Genomic DNA, 22,443 nt, shown 5'->3' on the forward strand with positions numbered 1-22,443 from the left:
CTTGCCCTACGAGAAACACTCAAGGATATTCTGTAGGCTGAAGTCAAAATACATAAGACTAATTAGAATCCGCAAAGAAAAAATAAGCTAACATCGATAAAAGTGACTGCATAGGTAAATATATCTACAAGTGTTTTTGTATATAATATTTTCTTCTCCTTTCTGACTTATGAGATGCTGATAAAGCAGTCTTTAGATGTAAATTTATACCTGTTAATGACTTTATTAATAAAAAAGATTTAAAATAATAACCTTTATCTCTATCTACAAAAATAGAAAAAGAAGAGCAAACTGAACTCAAAGCAATGTGAAGGAAGGAAGTAAGATTAGAGTGGAAATATAATATGAAAAGGAAAATCAGTAGAAAGAAATCAATAAAACCCAAATCTTGTTATTTAGAAAGACAGATGAAATTTAAAAATCTTTAGTTAGACTATATAAGGGAGGAAAAAAGAAAAATAGTACTAATACCAGTGATAAACCAGTATACTATCAATCTTACAAATATATCATGGATTATAAGCGAATATGGGCTTCCCTGATAGTTCAGTTGGTAAAGAACCCACCTGCAAATGCAGGAGACCACAGTTCAATTCAGAGAAGGTGATGGCACCCCACTCCAGTACTCTTGCCTGGAAAATCCCATGGACGGAGGAGCCTGGTAGGCTGCAGTCCATGGGCTCACTAAGAGTCAGACATGACTGAGCGACTTCTCTTTCACTTTTCACTTTCATGCACTGGAGAAGGAAATGGCAACCAACTCCAGTGTTCTTGCCTGGAGAATCCCAGGGCTGGTGGAGCCTGGTGGGCTGCCGTCTATGGGATTGCACAGAGTCAGACACAACTGAAGTGACTTAGCAGCAGCACAGTTCAGTTCTTGGGTTGGGAAGCTCCCCAACAAGCTTGGAGACCTGAAGAAGGGAAAGGCTACCCATTCCTGTATTCTAGCTTGGAAAATACCATGGTCTATATAGTCCATGGAGTCGCAGAGTCAGACACGACTGATTGACTTTCACTTTAATAAGGGAATACTATGGACAATTATGGAGAAGGCAATGGCCATTCACTCCAGTACTCTTGCCTGGAAACTCCCATGGATGGAGGAGCCTGGTAGGCTATAGTCCATGGGGTCGCGAAGAGTCAGACATGACTGAGTGACTTCACTTTCACTTTCATACACTGGAGAAGGAAATGGCAACCTACTCCAGTGTTATTGCCTGGAGAATCCCAGGGACCGGGGAGCCTGGTGAGCTGCTGTCTATGGGGTCTCACAGAGTCAGACACGACTGATGCAACTTAGCAGCAGCAGCAGCATGGATAACTATACACTGAAAAATTAGATAACCTAAATAAAATAATACCAAGGGCTAGTGGTAATGAAAAACTATCAGAACTCTAATTTGTTGCTGGTGCAAATGCAACCACACTGGAAGATGATTTGGCAATTTTTTCAAAAGGTAAATATGATCACTCACCTAGAGCCAGACATCCTGGAATGTGAAGTCAAGTGGGCCTTAGGAAGCATCTCTACAAACAAAGCTAGTGGAGGTGATGGAATTCCAGTTGAGCTATTTCAAATCCTAAAAGATGATGCTTTGAAAGTGCTGTGCTCAATATGCCAGCAAATTTGGAAAACTCAGGACTGGAAAAGGTCAGTTTTCATTCCAATCCCAAAAAAAGGCAATGCCAAAGAATGTTCAAACTACTGCACAATTGCACTCATCTCACATGCTAGCAAAATAATGCTCAAAATTCTCCAAGCCAGGCTTCAGCAGTACGAGAACCGTGAAGTTCCAGATGTTCAGGGTGGTTTTAGAAAAGCAGAGGATCCAGAGATCAGATTGGCAACATCCACTGGATCATTGAAAAAGCAATAGAGTTCCAGAAAAACATCTATTTCTTCTTTATTGACTATGCCAAAGCCTTTGACTATGTGCATCACAATAAACTGTGGAAAATTCTTCAAGAGATGGGAATACCAGACCACCTGACCTGCCTCTTGAGAAATCTGTATGCAGGTCAGGAAGCAACAGTTAGAACTGGACATGAAACAACAGACTGGTTCCAAATCAGGGAAAGAAGTATGTCAAGACTGTATATTGTCACCCTGCTTATTTAACTTTTATGCAGAGTACATCATGAGAAACTCTGGGCCGGAAGAAGCACAAGCTGGAATCAAGACTGCTGGGAGAAATATCAATAACCTCAGATATGCAGATGACACCACCCTTAAGGCAGATAGTGAAGAAGAACTAAAGAGCCTTTTGATGAAAGTGAAAGAGGAGAGTGAAAAAGCTGGCTTAAAGCTCAACATTCAGAAAAGGAAGATCATAGCATCTGGTCCCATCACGTCATGGGAAATAGATGGGGAAACAATGGAAACAGTGAAAAACTTTATTTTCTTTGACTCCAGAATCACTGCAAGCCATGAAATTAAAAGACGGTTACTCCTTGGAAGAAAAGCTGTGACCAACCTAGACAGCATATTAAAAAGCAGAGGCTTGACTTTGCCAGCAAAGATCTGTCTGGTCAAAGCCATAGCTTTTCCACTAGTCTTGCATGAATGTGCAAGTTGGACCATAAAGAATGCTGAGCGCTTAAGAATTCATGCTTTTGAACTCTGGTTTTCAGAAGACTCTTGAGAGTACCTTGGACTGCAAGGAGATAAAACCTGTCAATTTTAAAGGAAATCAGTCCTGAATATTCATTGGAAGGACTGATGCCAAATCTGAAACTCCAATACTTTGGCCACCTGATGAGAAGAATGACTCATTAGGAAGACTGTAATGCTGGGAAGGGTGAAGGCAGGAGGAGAAGAGGGTGACAGAGGATGAGATGGTTGGATGGCATCACTAACTAGGTGGACATGACTTTGAGTAAGCTCCAGGAGTAAGTGATGGACAGGGGAGCCTGGCATGCTGCAGTCCATGGGGTTGCAGAGAATCAGACATGACTGAGGAACTGAACTGAACTTATGCTGAAAAAAAGCCCCTGTCACATTATTGCCACATTATTGAAAAGACAAGGCTAGAGAAATAGACGATAGATCAGTGGTTACAAGGAATTACGGGTCAGAGGGAGGTTGAGTGTAGAAGGATAGTGCCGAGATTCTGTAAGATGTTATAGAAAAATACAAATGAAGGTTTTGGCCAACCCAATATAAACTTTCTATATCCAGACTGTAGTAGTAATTACATGAATCTGTATATAAGCATTAAAACTGATATAACTGTACACCAAAAGAAAAAAATGTTGACTTTATGAGAATTTAAAAATAAAATGAAATAATAGGCTTGTATTGGAGAAAGGCATAAATCAGTCCATCAGAAATTAAGGAGATGCTTTTGTTGGGGGAGAAAACTTTTGCTACTTAAACTATATCATGGGAAATTCAAATACGGAAATGTGATGAATAGTGAAAATGAGGGGGAAAAATTGAGATGATTGAGTCCCTGTATTAGCTTCATGGGCTCGAATTTCTCCCATATAAAATATAATGAGCAATTGCTAAATTGTTACTGTGATTATTGTGTTACTGATAGAATCAGATCCAACTGGATTTCAGAATTGCCTACATATAAAATCTAGATTATATAGGAGTGTTTTTTCCTAGGTATAAGTAAGTAAAGTCAAGAGCTTCTTTTTTATATTTTTATCATGTGGGCATAGGTATTTTTTGAAACCATAAAAAATTAAAATGTTAAAATTCTCATTGGGTATAAAGGAAAGATCTGGTTTTAGTTACAAAGAACTTAGCAGATGTCCCTGTAAATGTTTTCCCTCAGTAGAATGAAACCACATTTTGCAGTATATACTTTTGGATATCATAGTCGGCAAAGAGAATGCTATATTAATGACAAACGCACTTTTTGAGGTATGAGGTATGCAGTAATTTTTAAAACTATTATTAATATAGCTTCAAATGTTTGTATCAACATTAATATAAATCTATAAATATTATTCTTTAAGAGATTATAGGAGTTGAATTGAAATAGAATGCATTATTTAGCCAATGGCAAGTGAAGTAGAATGATAAAATCTCACTTTAACATTGACTTTTTTAGGCATTTTTGTATCTGTTTTATGACAGACACATCATCCAAAATACTGTATGTCTATGAAAGGCAAATGGTTAAGGTAATTCTTCTTTGTTTATTTATTTTGTCCCTCTGGCACCCAGAGTTTATTATAGGGCATATATAAGATAATATAAGAAATGACTCCTTGGCTTCATATACATAATAATGAAATTTCTCTTTAGATTCTCATTAGAAATTTGCGTTGTAACCGTGAGTGGAGACATTTGGTGTGTCACCAGTTTCATTGTTCTGACCTGTTTATATCTCAGCAGGAATAATGACATGAATAGTTTGACCATTGAGAATGCAAAATCAGAGTGAACACTTGTCAAGGTTTTTTTTTTCAGCAAAATTAAATGTTGCTAATTTAAAATGGGTCAGAGTAATATTTTTCTGTATTTTATTCATTGTGTAATTTAAATTTAGATCATTTGATATATATTCTTACAGTTGGCTCATTTCTGGATCATTAAGCTCTACCATCAAATAATACTTATTAGACTTCTGCATGCTTATAGATCCAGAATGAGTGCAGTTAAGGAAATAGCATGCATTCTTCTTTAATAAAAACATAATTCTTCAGTCAAACAAATACTTTGATGTGTCTAACAAACACAAATACGGCATTTCTTCATTATTCCAATCTATTTGTCTCACTTCTCCCTGCCATTTCTAATTCTAAAAATCTAATAGAATTCTAAAGATACTCTTGAATCATTAGCAAACACGTTAAGAAGACCCAGAGAGATGTTATGGGGAGGGAGGTGGGAGGGGGGTTCATGTTTGGGAACGCATGTAAGAATTAAAGAAAAATTAAAAAAAAAAAGAAAAGTAGAAAAAAAAAGAAATATATTGTACATTACACTTTGATGATATACTTTAGATAAACTGCTTTCAGGTTTACTTCAGTGTGGCCAAATAAGAGAATATAAAATACTCAAAGAGATTATTTGGTCACATGTTACTTCCCACTCAGAATGACATATGCTTATATTTGACACTCATTTGACTCAATTATTGGCTAAGAGTTTGGTTAACAAAAAAGTGTACATTATTCTAGTCAGTGTTTTTGTTGTTGTTATTGTTGTTAAATCTATTTTCCTCACAGGCTGTGAAATAGCTCTTTTGTTACTCATTAGTGGGGTCACCAGATGGTACGCAGAAAAAAGCAAATTTTGTGACTCTAACTCAATTTTGTTCATTTCTGGTTGTTAAATTTGGAAAAGAAGATTGAAATTAATATTTCAATATAGCTGCTGCTGCTAAGTTGCTTCAGTCGTGTCAGACTCTGTGCGACCCCATAGACGGCAGCCCACCAGGCTCCCCTGTCCCTGGGATTCTCTAGGCAAGAACACTGGAGTGGGTTGCCATTTCCTTCTCCAATGCATGAAAGTGAAAAGTGAAAGTGAAGTCGCTCAGTCATGTCTGACTCTTTGGGACCCCATGGACTGCAGCCTCCAGGCTCTTCTGTCCTTGGGCATTCTCCAGGCAAGAATTCTGGAGTGGGTTGCCATGCTCCTCTCCAGGATGAAGACAGTTAACCTTACCTATTTAATGGGATCTTATGTATATTCATTTATTTCCAAATTTGTCTCCAAATGCTCCAGATGCTCTTTGCTTTAAACATCTTATTCTCTAAAGGAATTTTTTTTCTTTTAAATCTTTTTTGATGTTCACTTCACAGGAAACTGAATATGTCTGTCAAGTCTTCTTCCTGAAAAAGTAGGAGAAAGAAAAGTAGACCTTTTAGGGTGACCAGTTTATGGTGTCTGTAACTGGGAGTTACTTTGCAACTTTGTGTTCCAGATTTACTCTATTTAAAAGTTCTTTGGCATTTCAGATGGCTATTACACTTGAATTATAGCTCATTGTCTGAAATTATTTCTTTTTAGGTAAACAGGATTATAAAAAAACCAAACCTATTTTACGAGCAACTAAATTAAAAGCAGAAGCAAAGAAAACAGCAATTGGCATAAAGGTACCTGTATTTGCTAACTTTAAAATTTGATATATTGCCTGCCACTTCATTTTCTAAAATGGATTGCATAAATGTTGAATTCTAGATGTTTTTTGACGTTTCAAAATCTAAGTCAAATGCCAGAATTAGAGGCTTTTGAAAAGAATTTACTTAATGAGAAACATCCTTCCCATTCTAAGATTTTATCAGGTCTTAGATTAAGACCCAATATCACTTAAGAGAACCAGTTACACTTAAAGTTGCAACTTTAAGTTCTGTCGCTTCTGTTTCAGTTCAGTGATATATGTGGCCTGCATCAAAAACTTTTCTCATTTGCAAAAAATTTCACTTTATGGTTGTTTATATTTTAATTATAATTGTATATACTCAGATCACTTCATGTATTAGTTTAGTTGTCAGTACTCTCGATGATGAAATTCTAATGACGTTCCCAGACGATGTTCTTTTAAAAAACCAGTGTTTTTACTGCTTAAGAAGGATAAAAGCTATTGAGAATGATGTTAACAGATAATCCAATGTGCTATCACAATGAAGTTCAACAAAATTACATTTACATTATTACTCATGTCGACTCTGCCAAATATTTAGAGTAAAATTAAACTATAAATAGAAAAATTATTTTGGTGGCTCCAGTGTCAAATGTGTAAAGTTAAAGTGGCTAGTGCATATATTTTATTTAAGTATTAAAATGTTAAAAGGAGATTTTGGTTTTTATCTGGCAGATGAAAAATCAATTTTTCTAAGTTATAGCTTATAGCAAATGCCAAGGTATTACTACCAAGCTGCAACAGCTGTTGAACTGCCAGATGATATATTTGGTTGTCTTCCAGAATTTGCTATTATGATCACAAAACACTGCCTTCTTTTTACTCCTGATTGCTGATTTTGATCAAGCATTGCCGTGTGCTGTGGTATGTTTTCACAATAGCCTCCTCAGTTAGTTCTGTGTGTCAGTTTTTAATGAAGAAAAAAGAAATAGTGAATTACCTTTTTGTTTAAAAGAGAAATGATTAATCCTTTGAAGTTTTCTTCTGATTTCACATGAAATTTCATTCATCTTTAAAATTATTTGTATGACGTGAACTTTCTAAAACCAGTGCTTATTTCCTTATTTTGCAGTTAGTTACCCGATGACTGTCTTTTGTAGTGAGAGCATTGTCTTGTCATCTTCCAGGAAAGCAATGTGTCATTTACTTTTATCTTTCACAATATAGTACTTTGCTTTTGTTTTGTCAGAAAAATATTGGGGTAGTACACTCTACTTGCGGCACAATATAATGAGAAACTATAAGTTAGAATTTGAAAACCAGTGCCGCCGCGCGTTTATTGATGTATACCACTTTCCCATACACTTCCTTTTTCATTTGGTCTTATAAGTTTTGCTGTGGTTTTACTTGGAGGAAATAACCATGTTTCTAGTATAAGTCTACTTTACAGTGCAGTCATGTAATGTATTTTTTCAAAACAATGTAAAATTTATCTCTTACGAGAAAAAAAATTGTTCTTAGATTTCATTTATGATTTAAAGCACGTACAGAAAAATTTTTGACCTCAAAAACGTAGCTCCTTTTTAATAAACTAGCATACCATTTTGATTTGTAAACCTGTGAAAAACAAAAACCTTAGCCTTAAACATCATTTACTTTGTTTGAAAATTTATGTGAAATGCCCATTAAAATGATAGGAAACTTTTTCGAATCAGAACCATGGAGGTGTTTTACATTTCAAATCTAGCGTACTAATTAGCTTGCCCTGTCAAACTTTGATTGCCTTGTCATTTTTAGCATAGTATTTTAAATAACGAAGTTTCTTTCAGGATTGCCATTTAATGCTATTTAATTTCCCTGGTGAGTGATTTTATCCATACCGATAATGTCAGAGAAGCAACTAAGAACTAACGAACATCAGACATGTTTGACTCTTACCTAGTTAATACAGGATGACCGTAATGTTATCTTTTATCACTTGACTACTTAGTTTTTAGAGGGAATCATAGTCACGCTCTTCAAATAATGTAAATATATAGAAAATGTGAACAACTGCATGGAATAGAAAAATAACAGCAATGATAAAATTGAACACAAAATAAAGAGGCCTAGAATCACTTGCTTCTTTCCTCTAATGTTATAATGATGCAGAATCTAAGATAGCACATTTGTAAAATGGATTTTATGCCATTTACCTCACAGAATAGTTGGGAGAGTTAAATAATACAATGATACAATTAAAACACTTAACATGAATATGTGCTTGAACTAGCTGTTACTGGTTTGCATAAATAAGACTTTCCTTGGATGCTTGTCATTGGCCTAAAGATCCCCTACTTCAACTAAGTCTGCCTTGTGTGACTATACTACGTATTACAAAACGTTCTTAGTTTTGTTGTGAAGATAGTATTGTGGATGTTATTGTGGTAAAGTTTTCAAAGCAGTCTATAATTTTAATATATACCTTACTTATGAATTATATAAATCTGACTCAATCCTTCATTATCTATTTAGAAATTGTATTACCGTATTGTAGAACCTGTGAAAGGAAAGAAAAGACATAATTATTTTGGAGAAATTTTTATAAGAAACCACTTCCAGATTTCAGTAGCATCTACAATCAATTGATTGAGGAATCATGGATATGAGATATAAAAATTGCACAGTAGGGTACCTTACCCTCAGGGCCTTCCAGTGCATTTTAATAAATGAATGTTTAGCAACAGAAAAATTCAAGGAACAGTAATGATTCAGAATAAGACACGAATATGGCTGCTTCAAAATGTGAATTAATTTCTATTGTGAAGCTATTTTTGGTTCCTGTGTCTTACCAATGTAAACAAAATAATTTATGACCCAGTAAAGTGTACCACCTACAAAATATTTGCATGACTAATATTTGCTCTTTGGTTGCTGTTCAATTTGAAAGCTTTTTTCAAGAATTGCAAATTAGTAAAAAAATAATTTTAGAATGTAAATACCTGTTTCCTAGTATTTACAAGGAAAAAATAATCTTTATTTATTAAGTAGTTTATTAAGTTTATTTAAGAAAATAATAAAATAATAAGGATCAAAATTTGATTTATCTGTTATATAAATGACATATTCAAATATCAACCACATCTTGCTAACATGAGTCACCTGGAATTATTATTTTTGTTCTTTTTTGTTATTTCTGATCTAAAGCTAAAAATGGCCAAGGGCAAAGAGTGTCATCTTAGGGATATAAGTTATGATTTGCATAACCAGCATTCTGAAGGCAGTGTTTTCCAATTTTACCAGTTTTAACCTTCCAAACATGCAGTCCCCACAGTAATAATCTCTTTAACAGAAAAGGGACATTTTGACAAAAATGATTTGCTGTACTTCCTCATCTAATACTTCTTAAGCCTCACCAGCATAACGTAGTATAGTGAATAGACTTAATTGAATTAATAGATCCTCTGAAGTTGTATTCTATGAATGTTCTCCACTTTTACCCTTAAACCTCTTTTTTATGCCTCTGGATATTCTAAAAATGTACAATGAAGGTGAAACAATGTTGCTTGAAAGGATAAGAAGGAGTTGAAAAGCAGCAATTAGAGGTGATTATTAGTGAGAATGAGAATCATGGCCTCCAATCAAGAATAAAAACTTTCTTCTTGTGTTAAGCTAATGTGAACGGTGACTGCTGGTGAACAGTTTTGTTGTCCACTATGCAGAACAGATGGAGTTTGCAGTTGTGTGTCACTTGTTTATTACATCCTCTTAAAATTAGTAGCTGGGTAACCAGATGGGTCTGGGAGCACAGCTGTGGATACAAGAAAATAAATGAAACCTGTCTGATGCTGCCGTGCCCTTTTGAGATGCCAAAGTATTCCAACTGCAACAGAGAAAAATTCACTTTAATTTGACATTATATTGATAGAGTAATTTTTGTTTTGTTTTGATTTCATGAAAGTAGATTTAGAAATCGAATCTTACAAAAATAGTTGACACTAAATCTTTCAACCCCATGATTTTCATTAATATTAATTTTTATAGTTTTCAGATCCAAAAATGTAATTTTTTGGAAAGCTAAAAATCTGTATAAAATATCCACTTGTAATTTCAAAATTCAGGTAAAAATGACATGTTTATTATAAACCAAATTGATTTTATTGTCTTTAAAGTTTATTAAGTGGCATATGAAAAGCTATATTTGTTTTAAGTGCAAATAAATAGTTTCTCCATAAAATAGTATCAGGAGGGGGTGTGATATGAAAGTGAAAATTAGAAGGGAATATTTAAGCCCTTTAAGATACTGTACTAGAACTATTTGTTCTTTTTACTGTTTAGCCAAGTGATATGCTAACATTGAGAAAATTCCTTCATGGTATGTCTCTATATCAATACAAAAAGTTTATAGATTTTCTAAAAAATAATATGATTTTGCTGTTGTGTATGTGGTAAACTTCCTGGCGATTATTTCAACATAATCAATATAATCTGCATCAGATCACTAAGTGAAGTACCCAGGACCATCCTTCATAGTTGTGATAATTCTATCATATCATATCATGCTTCATGATCCAAGAGTATTGAGTTTGGTTCTAAACATTGTAAACTATAGAATTTAGAGTTAAAAATAAGAGTTTTAACAAAATAATATTTAATAAGAATGTTTATGGGCTTCCCAGGTGGCGCTAGTGCAGGGACATAATCTAGAAACTTGTTATAGTTGTTTCTTCCCTTTAGAAAAGGAATGATCATTTTAGAATCTGTGTCCAATTGCTATAATTAATAATTAATGTGTTGAAGCAAGAAATACAGAGAAAGATAAACTGTGTAGGCAGAAACTACACTGCTTGCATCCAACAGTTTGATATCTAAGCTATGAAAATATATTAAAATTATAAATGTTAATGTTACTATTAGAAAGATACAAGCTAAATAAAAGTAATAACAGGTATAAATATACTTCTGTTATTATACCCACTGATGTTGTTGTTTAGTCACTAAGTCATATCTGACTCTTTTGCGACCCCATGGCCTGTAGCCCACCAGGCTCCTCTGTCCGTGGGATTTTTCAGGCCACCAGGGAAGCCCACGCACTGTTGTACTTGCCATTATAATAGGTGTCCTCAACCACGAAATAAGTTTCTTTGCTTAATGACAGAAAGTGTTAAAAACAATGTGATTATTGTAGACTTTTTGTAAATGTCATGAAACTATAAACATTAACCAATCGCATTTCATGAATTTCAAATCTACTTTTTTTTTTCCTTCCTCAGGAAGTTGGCCTTGTGCTTGCAGCTATACTGGCCCTCCTGCTGGCTTTCTATGCTTTCTTTTATCTCAGACTGTCCACAGATGTTGACCCTGATCTGGAACCAGATGAAGATTAGTTGAGCAGCAATCAATGCATGAAAAGGAAATAATTTTATAAAAGCACCTCTAGGGACCAATACTTTCTGAAATACTGAGACAGCAAGATCTTGAATTTTTTTCTGCTGGTATTTTCAGTTTGCAGAAATCTCTTTTTAAGTAGTTGCATAGGATATCAAGAAAAGAACCTTACCTAGCAATGTAGTATAATATGTGTGCTACCAGATACTTTTATAAATCTTTCTACTTTGACAGGCAACCTATTCATGGTGCATTTTGATAAAATGGGAACCAGATCCTAAATTCTTCGGATGTCTTAGGCAATTTATGTGTATAACTCCATCACTTGCAGATTACCAAATCTGTTTTGTTCGTGTACATCATGAGTGGAAGTATATATCCTCATTTCCAGAAGCATTCTCTAGTCACATTGAGCGCCTAAGAAGGAATGAAAAGTCATGGGAAATTTTTCATTTTACAAAGAAGCCCTGCTTTCTTTCCAGACATATTTTATATCATTAGACTATCTGCACATACATCTACAGTAATCTTTTTCCTTCTTTGCCAACTGTTCAGTGCACATGTGCTCCATCAGAAATGGCACCTGGATGACAGAAGCTCAAAGAGTCACATATGTCTCTAAAATAGAGTTCCTTTCCTCTTGGGCTGTCTGAACTGGTGTAAACAGAAAGTTCAGTTGATCTTGATTTTAATTAACTTATTACTTACTAATATAAACTTGGAATCCTTTTTAAATTATGTTGTTCTGGCTGCTTGCTGTATCAGTTTGCCCCTCTTGTTAAAGAGTAACAATCTGTCATCTAACTGTGCAGTCTTTTTCATACAACAGTAATAGCAGAAGTCCTACCTACTCAGAGGCAGTTTCTTGGGTTGTCTCATATCTGAACAATACAGACTTGTTTTACAAAATTGTACTTTGCCTCTAGGGAATTAAATCAATTCAGACTCTCTTGTGAAAAGCAAGTAATAGAAGGAAATATGTGTCTTATATTACCTGCATATGGAGTTTTTTGTTTATATGATTTTTCAAGGTATTTTACATTTGTTGGGTTATAATGACTGATGTATTCAATATTTTTTACTGGTAGTGGATTTTTAAAACATTTTTACAGCACACAAATACATTAAGCTTAGAAAATGGAAAAATATGTGTCCACAGCAGAGTCGTTAGTTACTACCTTATATAAGTATGTGTAGAAAATGAATAGTTTGCAACATGTTCTTAAGGCGTTTTATAGTGTATTTATAAAGACTGAATAAAATGTTAAGATTGTTTCCATACTCACATACTCACCAAGAGAACAAAGTTTTGATAAATATCTTTGTGACTTTTGCAGATAGTTGAATATGGCTGTATAGCATTTTGTTCTATAGAATTTTTTCAAGTAGTTTAATTTACTTAATTAGCATGCAAACAGCCAAAAGATCCAGTATCCTCATAGATACTTTTTGTCAAACAGCTGAGGGCAGAATTTAGCCAATGCTATTTACTGGATTCTTCGCCTTGAAATCACAAACTTAAGAGACAGACCAAGAGTTCCTATACACTCACCATAGTGGACCAATCCAAGTGGCATTTTTAGGAAAGGTTGCAGCATTTAATGCCATGTGGTATGTCTGTTTGTGAAGTGGGTGGCAAGGGAATATCCAAGCTGGCATTTTGGATATGATGGGTCTTTTACTTTCCTGAGTGACATGCCACATGTCAAGAAATACTGTTTTCCCTTACTCCTATCACATTTACGTGAACAATTTTCATTTAGTTATTTTCCCTCCCATCTGGTGCTAAATGCAGTCGTATTAAATAAAGATTATATCTAATTTCAGTGGTAATTTAAATGCAAGGATATGTAATACTTGTTTATTAGATACCTATCCAAGTGAGATATAACAGAATCTATGGTATTTAAAATACATGATTATACTCTTAGAAATGTTTGAAAATTCATTATTACTCTGAAAAAATAATTTATTATCCTGTTCTACCTTTGAGGTGTTCTTTGAGAGAAAATGTTGTTTTTGATAATAATGAATATTAGGCTAAACACAGTATGATTATAGGCAAGTTTCATTACATAGTTTTACCAATACTCTGAATCTATGGCTGGTCTGTTTGTATGACTGACTGACTTATGGTAAGTTCTAAGAGCTAAATTCTGATTTTAATAAATAGCAGGTAAAGTGAGACAGTGTATGTTTACAATACACTATTTTGTGAAGTCCACATTTTCCAAACTTGCCTTAGTTATAAAGCAGCAGTTTTTTTATAAAGAAATCCCAAGTTGAAGTCTAGTTTGAATCTTTGAGGTCAGAGAGGTGTTATCCAGCCTGTGGTTTCAGGGCACTACACTTCTGAATAGTGAGGGGTATTTGGTGTAAGTCTGAGACTGGCACCAGACAAATTTTAGGAGTCAGTTTTTCCCCTGCAATAATTCATCGCTCAGAGTAATTCAGAAGACAAAAACAGAAAAATTTAATTACTTTTCAGAATGTTAGAATCTGTTAACATGCTGTTTCTGCGGGAAAAATTAATTTCAACTAATGCAGCTGGACTTAATGTACAACCTAGGAAATGTTGTGAATGAAGTGAAAATGGTTATTGCATCTTACTTGCATGCAAAATAAAGAAAATGTAAATTCATCTGAGAGGAGATGTAAAAATATTACCTCAACTAGAATTTCTTTTGAAACAAATGTACTAAAAGCCTATTTTAGTACAGAGTCGGACACGACTGAGCGACTGAACTGAACTGAACTGATGAGGTTTGTTGTTTTAAGGTGACAAAATACTTGAAGATTTTCTAATCTTTTTCAATTTTTCATAAAATAGAAATATTTCCATTTCAACTGATGATTACAAAGTCCTGAGAATATATTCTTATTTTTCTGTAATTTCGGTAGTGTAGTGATCTGCATATATTTAATAAATGCATGTTAAAATTAATCTCTTTTAGTCTTCTCAGAGCCTGGCACAATTTTTGCATGTGATATATGGTCAAAATTATTTGCATTTAATAAATAAAACTTAAAATCACAATATTTTTCAACTCAGCACTTAGCATTTATGATCTTTGCTTGTGTTGGGGCACATATACATTTAATCCTGGTTTTCTTGATGATCAAGACAACTAGCATTAGATCTATTATAAAATAGAAATATTGCTCTTTTTTAGGAAGTCAAATACATTATTCTGATCTTAATCATCATTCAAAATCATACTCATTGTTTTAAATTTAACTTAGTCCAAATCTTCACTCTTACTGAAAATAAAACTAAATTTTCATTATAATGCTTATATTTATGTGAAAATGAAGATGCTTTATTTTTCCAGATTCTGAAATTATATAGTCATGATAATTGAGTAGAACAAGTTATACTTTAGATAGCTTCAGAAATAAACTTCTGGAAATTAAACAGATTTTAAATGTTAATGTATTTCCTCCATAAATAAGGTTGTTGAGCCAGAGGCTAATCTAAGATAAGCTTTTATTTCCTTGTTACCAACAATTAGGCTTCTTTACACTTACCTGAGGCTTCTCTGGGGAGATTCGCACCACTTCTCCCTTAGCAGCACTGCCTTCTTTTATTAGAATTGCTCCAGTGCAGTCTGGTTAGGATGTTTGCTAGATTTTGTTCCACTGACACCATATCTAAAATCAGTACAACCTACAGAAAATATCGTAGCAGATGAATCCAGTGCCTACAGAGACACTTTGCTATTTTGTATAGGTTGTAGCTATACAGGTAAATATAGAGGGAACTGGGAGAGTTGCTTAAAGAATTATACCAGTGTGGAAATATCTATAGTGGGTCAGCAAATGTATTTAAAACAATTGAACTGCTGTCATATTCAGCACTGTGCCTCCTTGTTAAACAAAATTTTTTTATCCCTAGCAACAGACATGAGATCCGTATTTCAAGAAAAATAAGATACTTCACTTGCCAGAAGATTTTTTGATGACAGTACCCCCTCCTATTCTTCATTTTTTAAAACAACAACCAAATTGGTGGGGAGGCAGCCAAAATTTGAGGTACCAATGCCTCTCGAACAGATGTCGCACCATTATTTTTTAGCTCGTTTAGATGAATAAACATGTTAAACTGTGAAGTATTACATTTTAGATTTTTTCATTAAAAAAAGAGACAATCTGTTTACTGTCCTAATTGAGACAACAATCCTTGTGGTTGCCAGTTTTGGCAGTCATAACAATGAACTATAAATATTTGGACCCACCAAGTAAATGGTGGCTATAAAGGCTATAGCGTGTGTAAAGTTCTGTTTTCATGGGCACCCATCTTAGTATGGCATTTTTTTCCTGACTTCTTCAAATACAATTGTTTGTGTAAATGTGAAGTTTCATGGTAAGCCTAAAAGAAATTGATTTCAATATCTAATTTTGTTCTAGTTTATCATCCTTTTCAGTGTTCAGCTATCCATCTGCTTGTAACAAATTGCTTCTGCAGTTGCTCTGTTGAATGTGACAAGGCAGGTCTTCATTGGCTTGTCTTCTCTGTACATCCTAGGATAACACAAAGTTCAGAGGTCTTTTTTTTCCCCCTATTTTCATATTTATAAAGTGAAGGTAAAGGCATTTTTAAAACTCTCTTAAATTGTAGCAGTTTTTAAAAAGAAAGTTTTATAAATAAAACATGACCAAATATAACTCTTGGTATAATGACCTATGATGGAGGTCATAGTGTTAGCCCATATTGGTATGCTGTACATAAAACAACAGGTGTGAGAAGTTGGTGGACCAAAGAGAAATAACCCAGACATTAAAAACTTACTTATTGCACTAGCGCCTACACATCCGTGATCAAGATAGTGCCCTTCTCAGCATCTTACTTGAGTTCTCTTGTTCACTTACTCTTTACCATCTCCCCTATCTGCCTCAGTTCTAAATTCTCGGCAACCTTGAACATTCCTTTTCTGTTTGTATGAACCTCACATGTACTTTGTCATACTTAACTGGTGCATACTTTATTAACTACCTCTACATATCTACCATTTTACTTAGAAATATCACTGATCCTTCACTTTTTTTTTCGATTGTCTTTCTTCTTACCTGCTTTCTTTATCTATCACTAAATACAGGTATTACACAAAGCTAGAGAGAAGAGTACAGTGAACCTCAAGCCACCCATCACCTAGTTTCAACAACTACCAATGTTTTGCCACTCTTTTTATATACTCCACCCATTTTCTTCTGTAACCTGAGGTATTTTAAAGCAAATTTCAAATATGCTGACATTTTTATCTGCAAATATCTCAGTGTGCATTCCTGAAAGTACTTTGGTATTTTGCTTTTGTTTTCTGTTAGGTATTTTTTTTTCTTTAGTTACTAAGCTAATCAAATTAAATAATTAGTTCCTCATATGACTTAATACCAAGGCAAGAGTCAAATGTCCTTAATTGTCTCTAAGATATCTATTTAAGATTGGTTTTGAATCAAGATCTGTACTACCTTTGTTTGTATGTCTCTTAAATTCTTTTAAAGCTGACCCTTGAACAATATGGGGACTAATCTGCCTCTAACTTATAGTCAGCCCTCCATATTCCTGGTTCCTCCATCCACATCTGAAGATTCAGCCAACCATAGATCGTGTAGTAGTATTTAGTATGGAAAAATATCCACATGTAAGTGGGCGCCTGCAGTTCAAACCCACGTTGTTCAGGAGTCAACTGTATTCAGCAACAAACCTCTCTTTCTTTCATGCCATTGGTTGTTGAAAAAAACAAGTTATTTGTCTTTTTGAGTGTTCAACTTTCTAGATTTGGCCTTTTTCATTTTATCATTCATTTTTTCCCTTTATTTTTCCTATTTTCTGAAAAATAGAAGTTAAGTTTTAAGTTAGATTAGATCCAGACAATTTTGTTGTTGTCATTTGTTTTTAAAGCAAGGGTACTTCATAATTCCTAATGAGACACATGATATCTGCTTGTCTCACAGCAATGCCAAAATTTGTCACTGGATTCATGTGTTAGTAACCTGATTCCCTCCAAAATAAGGTTTCACATCAAGGTTTTACCTAAACCTTTTTAATCCATTCATAATTGTTTCCTAGGTTATTAATCTCATTAGGCATTTCAAACTGGTGATTTTCCATCATTCCTTTAGCATATGTTAAGTGAAATTACAAACAATTTCTACCAATTATTTGGTTAGCTTAAACAGCTTAAAGAAATCCAAATGTAAGAGTAATGACTTAGTACTCTTAACTGTGGCCAATGAAGATGTACCATTGTTGTTCCAGTTGTTTTTCTTTTTTCTTTTTTTTTATTTTTTTATTTTTTATTTTTTTAGTTTTTTATTTTTTAAATTTTAAAATCTTTAATTCTTACATGCATTCCCAAACATGAACCCCCCTCCCACCTCCCTCCCCATAACATCTTTCTGGGTCATCCCCATGCACCAGCCCCAAGCATGCTGCATCCTGCGTCAGACATAGACTGGCGATTCAATTCACATGATAGTATACACGTCAGAATGTCATTCTCCCAAATCATCCCACCCTCTCCCTCTCCCTCTGAGTCCAAAAGTCCGTTGTATACATCTGTGTCTCTTTCCCTGTCTTGCATACAGGGTCGTCATTGCCATCTTCCTAAATTCCATATATATGTGTTAGTATACTGTATTGGTGTTTTTCTTTCTGGCTTACTTCACTCTGTATAATCGGCTCCAGTTTCATCCATCTCATCAGAACTGATTCAAATGAATTCTTTTTAATGGCTGAGTAATACTCCATTGTGTATATGTACCACAGCTTTCTTATCCATTCATCTGCTGATGGACATCTAGGTTGTTTCCATGTCCTGGCTATTATAAACAGTGCTGCGATGAACATTGGGGTACATGTGTCTCTTTCAATTCTGGTTTCCTCGGTGTGTATGCCCAGCAGTGGGATTGCTGGGTCATAAGGTAGTTCTATTTGCAATTTTTTAAGGAATCTCCACACTGTTCTCCATAGTGGCTGTACTAGTTTGCATTCCCACCAACAGTGTAGGAGGGTTCCCTTTTCTCCACACCCTCTCCAGCATTTATTGCTTGCAGATTTTTGGATCGCAGCCATTCTGACTGGTGTGAAGTGGTACCTCATTGTGGTTTTGATTTGCATTTCTCTAATAATGAGTGATGTTGAGCATCTTTTCATGTGTTTGTTAGCCATCCGTATTCCCCTAAAGTCAGGAACAAGACAAGGGTGTCCACTTTCACCGCTACTATTCAACACAGCTCTGAAAGTTTTGGCCACAGCAATCAGAGCAGAAAAAGAAATAAAAGGAATACAAATTGGAAAAGAAGAAGTAAAACTCTCACTGTTTGCAGATGACATGATCCTCTACATGGAAAACCCTAAAGACTCCACCAGGAAATTACTAGAGCTCATCAATGAATATAGTAAAGTTGCAGGATATAAAATCAACACACAGAAATCCCTTGCATTCCTATACACGAATAATGAGAAAGTAGAAAAAGAAATTAAGGAACAATTCCATTCACCATTGCAACGAAAAGAATAAAATACTTAGGAATATATCTACCTAAAGAAACTAAAGACCTTTATATAGAAAACTATAAAACACTGATGAAAGAAATCAAAGAGGACACTAATAGATGGAGAAATATACCATGTTCATGGATCGGAAGAATCAATATAGTGAAAATGAGTATACTACCCAAAGCAATTTACAAATTCAATGCAATCCCTATCAAGCTACCAGCCACATTTTTCACAGAACTAGAACAAATAATTTCAAGATTTGTATGGAAATACAAAAAACCTCGAATAGCCAAAGCAATCTTGAGAAAGAAGAATGGAACTGGAGGAATCAACTTGCCTGACTTCAGGCTCTACTACAAAGCCACAGTCATCAAGACAGTATGGTACTGGCACAAAGACAGACATATAGATCAATGGAACAAAATAGAAAGCCCAGAGATAAATCCACACACATATGGACACCTTATCTTTGACAAAGGAGGCAAGAATATACAATGGAGTAAAGACAATCTCTTTAACAAGTGGTGCTGGGAAAACTGGTCAACCACTTGTAAAAGAATGAAACTAGATCACTTTCTTACACCGCACACAAAAATAAACTCAAAATGGATTAAAGATCTAAATGTAAGATCAGAAACTATAAAACTCCTAGAGGAGAACATAGGCAAAACACTCTCAGACATAAATCACAGCAGGATCCTCTATGATCCACCTCCCAGAATTCTGGAAATAAAAGCAAAAATAAACAAATGGGATCTAATTAAAATTAACAGCTTCTGCACAACAAAGGAAACTATAAGCAAGGTGAAAAGACAGCCTTCTGAATGGGAGAAAATAATAGCAAATGAAGCAACTGACAAACAACTAATCTCAAAAATATACAAGCAACTTATGCAGCTCAATTCCAGAAAAATAAACGACCCAATCAAAAAATGGGCCAGTTGTTTTTTATTATCATTATAAAGGCATAGATTTTACATATGTGATATGATTCAATCCATTGCAATCTTTGTTCTTTTCAGTACTGAAATGAGAATTATGTTATCATGCTTCATATTATTAAAATCATGAAAGCTTTATGTTTTTACACTATTTTAAGTTATTCTGAAAGTGACAGCCAGTTAGTCAGATTTTTAAAACAGCAGGAATAAGTAGTAAATGTGGGGAAAAGTATTATATTTGCATACTATATGATTGACTAGAAAACTGAGAAAATATTAAGATTTATGTAGCGTGCTCTTTTAGAAAAATATTTGTGAAATCAATAGCTTTATCTATCTATACAATAATTAGCTAAATATAATAGCATGAAAATATCTTTTACAATTGCAATCAAAACTATAGAATTATCTAGAAGAAAATCAGCAAAAGTATGAAGAGAATTCATTGGATAAAACAATGTAACAGTGACATAATGAAACTTTAAAAAAATAATAAAAATAGTCTTCTGCTCTGGAAATAGAAAAGAGAACCTTAACCCATCAGATATGAAAGTGTATTATAAAGTTATAATACATAAAATAATATCATTGTCAAGGAAAAGTAGACAAACCAATAGAAAAAGTGCAATGTCCAGAAATAGATCAAAATATGAATATTCATTTAATGTTTTCTATAAGTCAGGAGGATATAAATGTTATTTATTAAATATACTAACTGAATATCCATCTGGAAATTAAAAGATGCCTAAACCATGACTTAAAATTAATTTCTGATTTAATTTGATTTCTGTATGAAAATGAAATGATAAAAAGTATTAGAAGAAATTATAGATATTTTTAGAAGCTCTTAGTAGGGAAATTATTTCTGGGCATTGATTCATGAGTCAGAAGCCATAAAGGAAATACTGCTGGTTTATAACACATTAAATTAAAATCTAACACACAAGCCGGTACCCAGTGTTAATTAAAGATGTGAAGAAACAGTCTCTTTCATACACTGCTTCGGGGAATAGTAATCTCACACACTTTCTGGAAGGGACTTCTGCAGTGTACTTTAAAACTTCTTAAATTTGATGTATACTTTAAGCATTCTTCATAATGTTAAAAAACAAACAATTAAAGCTATGTAAATGTCCAATACAGGAGTCTTTTTAAATGTCTTTTTACTTCTATAAAATAAAATGTGATGGATTCACTGAAATAGCATGTATTTATATTTAACCGACATGGAGGGAGGTCAGAAAAGTTATAAAGGATTACAAGTAATTGTGATACAGTTCTTTTTTAAATGTATATATGTCTTGAGCTTCCCTGGTGGATCAGTAGTAAAGAATCTGCCTGCAATGTGGGAGACACAGGAGACGCGGGTTGGATCCCTGGGTTGGAAAATCCCCTGGCAGAGCCTGGGGGACTGTGGTTCAAGAGCCTGAGAGACTGGAGTTGCAAAGAGTTGGACGCGACCGAAGCAACTGAGCACGGAACACGTCTCTGTGTTGTAAATGTGTTTGTGTGTTGGAAGAATATTTAGCAAGAATTAAAGAGTATTTCAGAAAAGAACTGATATTGTAATAGGGAAGAACCTTTTGTATCCTATTACCAGTTAATAACTAGAGATATTGCCTATAAGGTTAAGTTATACATAATGACTCATCTCTGGGAATCCTGCCTCCCAGGTACTGAGTGTTAAGCTAAATTAACCTTTGTTTAGCTCATGGCTTCCTTGGTGGCTGAGATGGAAAAGAGTCTGCCTGCAATGCGGGAGATACAAGAGAGGCAGGTTCAATCCCTGGGTTGGGAATATCCCCTGGAGAAGGAAATGGCAACCCACTCCAGTATTCTTGCCTGGAGAACTCTGTGGACAGAAGAGCCTGGTGGGCTACAGTCCATGGGGTTACAAAGAGTCAGACAGGACTGAGTGGAAAGATTTTAGCTCAACAAGAAACATCCTGACCAGACCCAACCTGTGAATGACTAGACAGAAGAAGAAATTAACACATCTCTTCTGGAGGCTGATGAAAAAATCAGGAAATACTGCATTTTACTCCTTCCCATTTTGGTATAAAAGAAGCCTAAATTCTAACTCAGGCAATGTGGTTCTTTGAGGCATGAGCCCACCATCTTGGTTTGCTGGCTTTCCAGATAAAGTTGTTATTCGTTGCCCCAACAGCTTGAATTTCCATTATTGGCCTGTCACGTGGCAAGCGGTATGAGCTTAGACTTGGTAACGATTTGGGGTTTATTCACTTGTTCATTTGAAAAAAATGAACGTTTGCTACATGCCAGAACTTTCAACATATCCATAAACATTAAAGAGCAAAAAGGAACAAACAAAAGCAATACTCTTGCTTTCGTGACATGATCTTGAGAGATGGAGATGGCGATGGTTTCATCAAACAGAAAGTGTGAAGTGTATTCTAAAGCGAGAGAAAACCAATGAAGGAGGATAAAGACATACTAGCGCTTGGCCTGCTGCAGCCAAGAGTGGCTGGAACACAGAGGGCATGAGGTAGATGGAGTGAGAAGGTCATTTGTTAATGTCCCTTTGTACTCACTGTCACCTTTCTTTCCTCTGCCTAAAACTATTTCCTTA

At 34.6% G+C, this 22,443-nt stretch overlaps 1 protein-coding gene across 3 annotated transcripts in view; it reads left to right on the forward strand.

The window, feature by feature from the left end:
* TRIQK (triple QxxK/R motif containing) overlaps positions 1 to 14,462 on the forward strand; it is a 107,037-nt gene extending 92,575 nt beyond the window's left edge. For all 3 annotated transcript variants that reach the window (XM_069601203.1, XM_069601205.1, XM_069601204.1), the window contains 2 exons: positions 5,972 to 6,057; positions 11,297 to 14,462. In XM_069601203.1, the coding sequence (XP_069457304.1) occupies positions 5,972 to 6,057; positions 11,297 to 11,410 (200 nt within the window). In that variant the 3' untranslated portion in view covers positions 11,411 to 14,462. The remainder of the gene's footprint in view (positions 1 to 5,971; positions 6,058 to 11,296) is intronic.
* The last annotated feature ends 7,981 nt before the right edge of the window (positions 14,463 to 22,443 follow it).

This window comes from Ovis canadensis, chromosome 9 (genome assembly GCF_042477335.2).
Source record: "Ovis canadensis isolate MfBH-ARS-UI-01 breed Bighorn chromosome 9, ARS-UI_OviCan_v2, whole genome shotgun sequence".
Classification (NCBI taxonomy): domain Eukaryota; kingdom Metazoa; phylum Chordata; class Mammalia; order Artiodactyla; family Bovidae; genus Ovis; species Ovis canadensis.